The sequence below is a fragment of the Prunus avium genome, chromosome 8 (assembly GCF_965620075.1).
Source record: "Prunus avium chromosome 8, drPruAviu1.hap1.1, whole genome shotgun sequence".
Taxonomy (NCBI): Eukaryota; Viridiplantae; Streptophyta; class Magnoliopsida; order Rosales; family Rosaceae; genus Prunus; species Prunus avium.
The window spans coordinates 27,772,945-27,783,363 of NC_142291.1; the positions used below are offsets into that span (position 1 = coordinate 27,772,945).

At 36.4% G+C, this 10,419-nt stretch overlaps 1 protein-coding gene across 2 annotated transcripts; it reads right to left on the bottom strand.

Annotated features, from left to right (window-relative positions):
- Positions 1-860: 860 nt before the first annotated feature.
- Positions 861-5,236, bottom strand: LOC110768183 (uncharacterized). 2 transcript variants are annotated; one of them, XR_002528432.2, is made up of 5 exons: positions 5,000-5,236; positions 3,105-4,502; positions 2,857-2,885; positions 1,769-2,675; positions 861-1,414 (listed from the first exon to the last, which is right to left on the bottom strand). XR_002528432.2 is itself a non-coding variant. In XM_021971912.2 (4 exons), exons 2-4 carry the CDS (start codon positions 4,429-4,431, stop codon positions 1,920-1,922), a joined length of 2,112 nt encoding a protein of 703 aa, XP_021827604.1. In that variant the 5' UTR covers positions 4,432-4,502; positions 5,000-5,236; the 3' UTR covers positions 1,535-1,919. The 2 variants fall into 2 exon arrangements, 1 of the variants encoding a protein (XP_021827604.1); XM_021971912.2 differs by lacking the exon at positions 861-1,414 and having other exon boundaries at positions 1,535-2,675.
- Between the last annotated feature and the right edge of the window lie 5,183 nt (positions 5,237-10,419).

The window sequence follows — 10,419 nt, forward strand, 5'->3', positions numbered from 1 at the left end:
TAACACAAAACAGAATAAGCGGGACACAGCGTGGGACATAGAATACAAGCACTAAATGTTGGTTCACTTAGCTTTTCTACTCACTCAATAAAAATCTTTGCCTTTTCTCCAGCACTAACTCTATAATAACTTTTGGTAATGTCACTAAACTACAACCCTATTGGATTGTTTATATCTTAAGATTCAATTGTATTTGATTCTTAACTAAAAATAACAATATTAAAAACTTTTAAGTCTATAAGCCCTCAAAGAATCGAGAAACACTCGGGATAGATTATCGCAGTGTTGAGTGGTAGAACAATTTAATTAATTAATATGGCATGTGTTTAAGAAATACTAACAAAATGCCACCCATCAAAATGTCCTAGCAACTCATTATTCTTTGATATTTTCTTTAAAGAGCATACTGCTTGATCAAATCCCTCAAAGTTCCTTTGAGCTCTTCTTCACCTTGCCCCCAAGAAAAATTCATTGATGCACAACCACTGAGAAATAAAAACTGTTCATTGAATTTGAACACATGTTACCTTTTAACTCGACTATTTTATCACTTATCACTCCTACGTGATAGGAACAAACCTACGCAAGTTTTTCTTAAATTAATCAGCCCATCCAACCACTGCTGGATGTGATTTTTTGGTTGCAATTTATGGATAAATCAATAGCTTATTACTTTTTTAATAGATTATAAGTAATACAAATAAAAACTATATTGCAAGAAGTTTTGAACTTTATTTATTAATTCTGATCCAACTCTGCACCGGCTCAAACAGTTTTGTAAGAACTATAGCTGAAAAACGAGTGCTAAACAAATTAGATAAATATTGAGATGGCATGCTTTTGTTGTTCGCAATAGCTGCAGTACTGAAGAACAAGAACTTAAAGGAGTTTGAAAAATGTTTGGATGGCATGTCTTTGTTTGTTGTCTACATCTGATCAAATGGATCAACAAAACTTGTCTCCATCATGCCTTACAAAACTCGAAATTCGTTGATCTCTTAAACAACCAACCTATTCTCCAAAGAAGATGGAGGAAAATTTACAGCATATGTTACAGAACCTTAAAGCAAGAATCAAAAAGCAAGACTTGGGGAGGGCAACCAAATACCAGAACAGCATAAAAGCATATAGACAGCCAATCAGAAGGCGCAGGAATTGTAAAACTTGCTCGCATAATTTTTTTTACTAATTCGAAGCAGAAGATCGTCAACAGTTTCTCCTTCTTAGTCTATGGATGTTGTGGTGTATCAAGACGTGATATCGCGGCTTGAGTTGAACGATGGAAGCGATCCACTGCATCATTTGTCCTTAATCTTTTCTAGGAAGACCTCCCTTGCATCATCAGCTGAATCAGCAGCTCCGGAGCCTAATGGGTGGCCATCAGAGTAATTCACCTTTATGATTCCTCCGACCACTTCAATGATAATTGAACCATTCACCACAAGCAAGTCATTGAAGTATTTAATAGCAACAGATTATAGTAACATGTAAAAACTAACAATAGAATTGTTCAGGCATGCATACATTGGGGGCATGACTAATATGATCCTTGAAGATTCCTTCCAGTAATTTTGGGAAAAGCAAAAGGAGCACATCTAGGACATTGATTTCTAATTACCCAAATTAAGTAAAAGAAGTTGACAAGCCACTCTCATCCTCCATTGTAGTGGCCATACTCGAGAAACAAGAGCCTCTAATTAATCCTACTGGCCACTTACTCTCTAAAGAAAAGAAAAGAAAAAACCAACATTATAAGTTGGAAACATACCGATGCAACATTCATAATATATAACTCCACAATCAGCCCTCGTCATGGATTCTCATAGATGGACAACGCATTCTTTATCTTCGTCAAGCCAATGCCATCGTCCCATGCTTTGTATACCCGACTCTTCTTTCCAGAGTTGCATGACATTTATTTAAAATCCTTTGGTATTCCAAACCACAAATGACCCCTTGTTTGCAAACTCACATGGATGGAAACCACTCATGGCCTTTCCCATGAGTGCCATAGCAGCAATGCTTGGAAACTGCTTCTTTTGAATTTCATCTACTGTTGCTTTCAAACGTTGCGATTTAGAAACAACCACTGCTTCAGACTTCTTTTGGGATGCTATTTTATTAGACCACCTCTGAATCCAAGGATGTGAGAGTGTTATATTTTGAATTTTCGCCACCAAGTCAATGGAAGAAGACTCACCATTTCTTAATAAAGTTGCAGTTTGATCTGATGCCATCTGTTCTTTACCAAGAAATCTGCCCATAGCAGGTTGTGAACTAGTTATACCGCATTTTGTAATCCTGTTAGAAAATTTGTTTACTTTTTCATGTGAAGAGGCTTCTCCCAATTTTGAGCTTTTTGTACCATGAGCAGACTGAGAAGCACTCAACTTGAGACGTTTAACCCACCTGCTGCCTGGCTCTGGTCCCTGAGGTCCTTCTGGACTTGCACTGGATTTTGAATTTGTTGGCTGCTCAGCATGGGCAAGGAGATGTTCCACATCCAAACTCTGGGTTTTTGAAGTGCTTGTCTCCCTTTCTTCTGCTGAACTTGCAAAAGGTGCAACCTGATTTATGTCAAATAATTTTGTGGAAGTAAGTCTAGCTCCAATCTCTTCTCTGCCTGAAGGGAAGGTTGATCGAGATGTAGGTGACTTCTCGCCCCTCTCAACATGCTGCAAAATTCGAAAAAGGAAATGGGTTCCCATTCAGTGTTATGCTAAATATGTTAGATTCAATCCAACATAGTTGATCCTTAAAAGGCCAATCTACTTGGAAGGCAACATTTAAGGTGTTTTGGGTGAACAAATACAGATTCAACAAATTATTCACAAAAACAAAATTAGTAAGAGTTACCTTATCTGATGGAGATGACGCCACCACACCTGATACAACAAGCAGAATCATTAGCTAATAAAGCAGAACACAGAAAACTTCTTATATGTTGCTACTCTATGAACTTTAGTGATAATTACTTTCTGAAACATATATTAATTTTAAGCATGATGCTGTAAAACCTAAATAGACTATACATATAACATGGTGTAAATGATGTTCAACTACGTTGAGAGTCCTGAAATATATGAGATAGAGTGTGTCAATACAAGGAAGAATGTTATCCTGGAAAGCATCCATGCCCATAATATCTGTTTCAGAAGATGATTCGACCGCAGGAGCCTTGACATCTCGTACATCTTCCTCTCCTTCACTGTCTGTAGAGCTCCTGTAAGGTAGCAGCTTGAATCCAGGCTGAACAGGGAGAACCTCTGGAGAAAAACTATGGAGCTCACTGGAAGCTTTTCCTTTCAATTTTTTTGATACAGTTGACTGTCCAAACACTTGAGCTCCTTCAGACAAGTTAACACCGGTGTTTTTTGAGAACAGAAAATGGTGAATTGTGTTTGAAAACTTGGGAGGACCTCCAGATAATTCTTCCCCAACGTTGACAGTAGCACATATTCTCATAGTATCCATGTTATGCACAGAACGCTGAAGGCTTGGCAGAGAACAGTATCCTTGATATACATTTTCCAATTTGGTCACCTCTGGGGGACTGCTGCTGCTTGGAAGCAAACCAAAACCAGACTGATTTTGCATTTCCCAGAAATTCTTACCAACAAAATCTGGTTTCCGTTTACTGCTTGTGGTGGGGTCATGTTGTAACAAAACCGCATCATTCTGCCTCGACAATGAACCTTCTGATCTTCTAGAGATGAAATTGGCATTGATATTCTTCTCATGAGCCAACAATGTGGAACTTGAGTGATTTTTAGTATTTCTGACATTTTGTCGAGGTGCTGGAAGAGAGTTCGAATGATTAATTTCCTCCTCTCTACACATGAAAGAAGGCAAAGAAGTGCTCCCACCCTTAAATTGATGTGGCACAATTTCAGAATCTGATCTCATTAATTCATCTGGAAATGGCTCAGAAACAGCTAGGCTATTGTTCTCAAGAAAATTATGATATTTCACCTGCCGCCCCGGAAGCGGTGGGGTGGCTTGCAGAGTCCAGGCAGGCATTGCAGGTGAGTTACTCTCGCTAAGTACACCAGAATGGACAGTAGAATTTTGCTGGTTCTGTTTAGCCAAACCAGTCTTTGGAGGAAGACTGAACATTGGAAAGGACTGGCCTTCCCATCTCTCTTTCCTTGTTTCCTTTGAACTCTCGGTCAGACTACAACCCTCATTGATTTTTCTTACTCTTTTGGGTTCAGTTACTTCTCCAAACCCTCTAAACAAGGCATGCTTCTTAAAATCCTGAATATTTTGTTGGGCATCCTCATAATGAATTGATACATGACCACATGCCTTGGTTTCTGACTTACAACTTGTGCACATCCGATGACCCATCCAAACAGATTCACAAGGACATGAAGCTCGCTCACTTGTTCCTTCACCAGCATGACATGATCGTGCAACCCGATCAGACATGACAAGTACACTTTTACAGTCTGTCCAATTTGCTTTAAACAACTTTATTTCAATGGCTCACCAGAAATCACCTGAAAAATCCCACCACCATATGTATATCAAACATGAAAAGTTTAAGCCTTGTAAATCCATATCCCCATCCTCATGAATATAAAGATTTCAAATTTATAGTACAAAATTCACATTCTTTTTTCCAGATAATAATTGAGGAGAAGGAAAACTCTTTTTTTTTTTTGGGTCTGAACCATGAGGTGGTCCATATAGCCCCAATTATGGGTGGCACCTTTAAGCCTTAACCACAACCCAGACTAATTCCCATTCACACCGGGTCGGCCGTAAGGGGTAAAGTGTTGGCCAAAGTGGTGACTCCGTATGAGAGCAGGATCGAACCCCTGACCTCTCTTAAGAAATGAGAGTGCCGAACCACTCACACCAACTTGGTTAAGGAAAACTCCTTTTTCATTTTTGCTAACGCAGGCACGCAAAATTCCATCGTTTACACAGACAATTGCAACCAAATTTATTATTTGATGAAATAAACAAAAGAGAGAATTTAAGCCCGAGTTACCTTCGAAGGTGGAGATGGTAAGACTTTGACACAGCTAGCGTTTGACGGCAGAGATCCAGAGGGCGAGATGGAAGCCAAAGCTGCAACATATGAGGGAAGAGAGAAACAGAGAGAGGTGTGAGGTTCAGGAAAGTGAATGTGAGAGATGAAGCAATAAAACCCCAAAATAAGAAAAGCTTTTAAAATGAGATGGGAAGCAGAGCAAAGAGCATCTGAAAGCCGAGGCTTAGCACTCTGCTCAGCCAAGACAGCCACAGCCACAATCTGTGAGCCAAATAAGGGAGGGACCCATTAACCTGCACTTTTCCATTTGGTCCTCCTCTTTTTATACTTTTCTTTTCTTCTCTTTTTCTTTGTTTATTCATTTAAAGATTTTATATATTTCTTTTTGTCGAAGTCAAATGATTGTATTCCTAATTCACATGTAAACACCGTTAGTCATCAAAGTCAATATAAATATAATAGTAACCAATACAAAGGAGTTTAACAGCAACATCAAACTTAACGGTAACACCAAAATTCTATATAATTCACTGTATATATATTTTTTATAAGGTAAACATATTCATTGTATGTTCAGAACAGCAGATGTTTTTTGTATTTTTTATAAAGTAAGATGTATTAAATGGAGTTATAACGCACCATATGTATGCGTGTATGCAATTTATGGTTAATTATGATGCAATATGTGCATAACAGTTACATTGTAAGGACATTGTACTTGGCAATTATTTCTTTTATTGCAATTCTTATCCAATACGATTGGACTTCAAATTATTACAATCACTTTGTAGATTATCGCTTGTATAAAAAAAATTAGGGGCCAACTAGTGGCGGGGCTGTGCACAGGGCAGGCTGGGTGCTTGCCCAGCCCAAATTTTTTCAAAAAATAAAAATAAACCTACATGTGTATAAGCCCAGCCCCAAAATTTAAAAAAAGTAAAAAAAAAACAAAACTTATCCATATGTTGCCCATCCATGTGGTCCCATATTTTCTCTCCTTCTCTTTGGCTATTAAACTTCTTGTCTCTCTCTCTCTCTCTCTCTTTGCTACCAGATAGCAGCAAGTTTCTCCCTTCTTTTTTTTTGGGGTCAAATTCTCCCTCTATTGGCTACATATTCTATTATCTTGGGTGGGGCAACTTGGCAACATCTTCTCTTGACTAGGTGTATCTACTTTTGTATTGCATTGCATTGCATTTACTTTTGGTTTTAGATTTTGTATTTGTTGAACTTTTATTTATGGATAGAGATGCATTCAAGGATAGACTCATTATGTCCCCCCTGACTAGGTGTATCTTTTTATGTTTATTAATGAATGAATTTAGTATATAAGTTTTGCCCAACCGACTTTTGAATCTTGAAACCGCAACTGGGGCCAAAGAAGTCTAGTCTAGTGAAAAAAGACATTGACTTAAAGATAAGAGGTCTCATGTTCGAATCCTCATATCATCTTAGTTGTGTGTGTGTAAGAAACCCCCATTCCCTCCAATTTAGATTATCGCTTATACTAAAAATATATATTAAAAAAGAATTGGTGAGTATGAAATTCAAAAACTAAATAGAGGGACCAATTGAAGTGAGAAGATTCTAGAACGATATAGTTAGTCATAGTTGTAATGCTAGTATGTCATATTCTTCATTCTACTTTTCTTTTCCAACATGCTAGGGGATGGATATTTAGGAAGGAAAATATGTCATATATAGAAAAGTAATGTGCTGATCACACAATATTTGATATAATCAATTATAAAAAACATTCTATATTATATTATTATTTTCTTTATAGGAATCTGGGCCTGCCACATAAGGTTGACTTCGAATTTAGCATGATACGCAAGCCAAAAGACTCGTTGAGACTGAGAGACATGGGCACTTTTCCATTAAAAAAAACTGCTGAAATATCTTTTCCCCATTGCAAATATCTTGGCCAACTGCCTTTGATTTACACATATATTTTATTGCAATAAAAAAAACTTACTTTGATAATTTTAATTTGCAGTACATGATTCTCCAAGAAAAGAAAAGAAATATCATGTGACATATCAACGTCCTATTTTGAATTGACGTAAATTATAACTTGTATTGGATTTTTTATATTCCATCTAAAGTTAAAATTTTTGATATATTATGCATGTATTATTATTCGAATGAATTCATAAAATCACGTCAACATGTCACACGATAATAAGGTTGAGGCAAGCCTAGGCTAGAAGTGGCCTTGGCACCCCATGTTTATTTATAGGGTGTGGAAGGAAATATAAAGAAAAATTGATATAATTTCAGTTTATGGCTCTCCACCACTAGTAAATGAATAGGCTCAGCTGAATAGCCACTTCTTTCAGCTGTAGTTTTCCTATTGGTTGCAATTCATTTTCCTTCTCTTGGATAAAAAGAAAATAAATATTAAAAAAAATAATCCAAAAGACCAAATAAGGACAAGTCAGAGTCGGATAAGCATGAACACGTGTACAACAAAACACTGAAAATGAAAAGCAAAATTTTTGTGGCAGGCTCGGCTGGTTTAGAGTGTGGAGCCAGCCAAGCAGGGATCCAGAAAACCATTCTAACCTTTTTTTATTTAATTTTTAATTTTTAATTTATAGTTTTTATTTTATGTACTTGGATGGCTTGTTGGAGGGTTACATTGCCACGCACCTTGTTTACCCACCAAACATCATCAGTTTGGCCATATTTTCTCCACGTCATTTCCTGGAGAGGGACACTTGTACTATATTGTCGGTCATTCGACACTCTGACACCATCCACCTATCCACTTATACAGAAAAACTTGTACGATATGGAAATAATAATGCTTTCTTATTTTTGGTCAATCACAGATTGCCGTGTAAAAAAATAATTATATATGACATGCTGTAATTGACCGAGAATAGCAAAATAGTGTTACTTGTATTTCATATAAGTATTTCTCTCATTCATGTCAAAATCAAATGAGAAATGTTTAAAAGTATTTTCTCTTATTTTTCTTTTCTAAAATTTTACTTTCTATTGCCTATGTATTAGGTAATTGGAACTACCAACACAACATCTGTTTATCAATATTTTTCAACGGGTCAAATTTATTCGCCTCATGATTGGCTTTGTCTGCAATGATTTTGAATGATCAAATTTAATCCTATCTTGTTTAACTTTTTTTTTAGTAATTTCAGATTTAGAATCACATTATAGTGGTTTTTTTTTTTAATAAAAAAAGTACAACTAAACAGAAGATCCACAAAGAAAATCCAAAATTCCGAACATCATACAATATCGTGATATTTTTTGTGTTATTTCGTTTTCTTATCTAGTACTGGTTAATTCAAACTTTTCTTTTCATCTCCGCATATTTTTGTTAAAGAAGAAATGAAAGAAGACAACACATGTCTAACTAGATGCCCATCAGATAAGAAAAAGTTGCCCATCTTAATCAAAATTATCCTCCTCATGACGTAAACCGTAAACCGCGTTCTGCACGTTGAATTCTATCATGATAATGAAAGAAAAAACCAAGCATCTAACATTATGAGTGATGCTATTTTCAATTTGTGTCTTTTTTTATCTTATGATAAGCTATAGAATATTATTGATGTGAAAAAGCTAATACAATAAGTCTGAACATGTATCAAGGACAAAGGAAATTCCTTGATCATGAGTTACAATACTTGTACAGTACATCAGAAATAAAATCAGGAGGTTCCTCAAATTAGTATAGAGAATCCCCAATATGCAAGGCAAAATGCGGTATACGATGAGCCTCACCATTGGAGAAAGAGATACCAACAAGTGAAGCGGCAATAAACCACCATATGAGGCAGGACCTACATGCTCACACCTTTAGATTGTTGAGAGTTCTCTTTTCTTTCTATTCTAGATCGTATCAAATTTTAGAGAGATGAGCCAGCGGCCTACTATTAATAACACCAATATTGTCCCCAACTTAACCACCTACAAAGCCCAGTATGTATGAGGTTTTATCACAAAAGATATCGGTGATATTAGTAGTGGAACCATTGATTATATATTGTATTTTATTTAATCAAGTTTCCAATATGAGACTTATATTCTTTAATAGACCGATCCAATTTTAGATCGTCTACCTCAACTCACACTGATCGTCTACCTCAACTCACACTGTATAAAAGAGTTGCACCCTTGTGAGGCGGGACCTACCCTTTGTCATGAACAATAATATAATGTTTGGAGTGTATTGCGCTCCAAAAAATACCTGAATTTTTTCCCTCTTGGCCCCACATTAAGAAATGACGTGGCAAGGGTCCGTTGAGTCCAGGTCTTGGGTCTAGAAGCTAAAGTATCTAAGCATAAAGCAAAAACAAAGGGATGAGACCTAATGGCCCACGGCCGTGACACAACGGACTCGACCCTAAACCAAATCAAAGTTGACTAAAAGTTCACACGGCACAAGATTTATGGAACAAAATCTCGACCCAAACCTTAGGAGGGACGGCCCAATTCCTTGGCCCAACCCAAACCATTATGCATGGCGGAAAAGTTTGACCAAAAGTCAATGCTCGGCGATTGTTCCTCGGCCTATATTCATATTTTGTCGTTAATGTAACACATTTATTATTCTGAAAAAAAAGGTCACACATTTATTATAGTTTGAAGACTAAATTCATATTTTGATGATTAGAAATTACAGTTTTTTTTAAAAAAAATATGAAAATTACAGGTTACAAGGGTCGATTAGATGAGCAATTCTTAAGTACAATCAATTTTATATAATTTTGTGTCTATTTTTTTTTTATTACGTGATCTCTCCGACAAATAAAAGTGATAGACATAAAATTGTATGAAAAAAGCATTTTGATTTAAAAAAAAAATTAAAAAAAAAATATATATATATATATATTCAAGGTTAGTTAAAAATAGCTAGTGATAACCAAGGTGGTTGGTGTGAGTGGTTCGACACTTTCATTCCTTAAGAGAGGTCAGGGGTTCGATCCCTGCTCTCGTACGGAGTCACCACTTTGGCCAACACTTTACCCTTTACGGGCCGACCCGGTGTGAGTGGGGATTAGTCTGAGTTGTGGTTAAGGCTTAAAGGTGCCACCCATAGTTGGGGCCCATCCAGGACCACCTCATGGTTTAAGACAAAAAAAAAAAAAAAAGCTAGTGATGTTGTTGGAGATGCTCTTATTACCTAATCTTTATCCCGTCGCATGATGCAAGTGATAGAAAAAAACCTTTTTTTTTTTTTAATTCATAGAGATAAATTTGTATACAACCAATGTTAAGAAAAAAAATCTTGGTTGTTTTTTTTTTCCCGGTTGGTCAAAGTAAAAGGAAAGAAAGTAGTGTAAGCAAAAGAATTTGGTCATTTTGTGCAAAATTACCAAATTGTCTGATAGCATAAGGCATTATCCCACCACCAGTTATTCAGATTCTACCCCGTTGCCTTG

Bases quoted from the DNA above. Each gene is read 5' to 3' on its own strand.
- LOC110768183 (XM_021971912.2), bottom strand. From the start codon at position 4,431: ATGTCTGATCGGGTTGCACGATCATGTCATGCTGGTGAAGGAACAAGT. The intron at 2,886-3,104 runs GTATTGACACAC...TTGTTGTATCAG, and splicing joins CCAGGATAACATTCTTCCTT to GTGTGGTGGCGTCATCTCCA. The intron at 2,676-2,856 runs GTAACTCTTACT...CGAATTTTGCAG, and splicing joins CGTCATCTCCATCAGATAAG to CATGTTGAGAGGGGCGAGAA.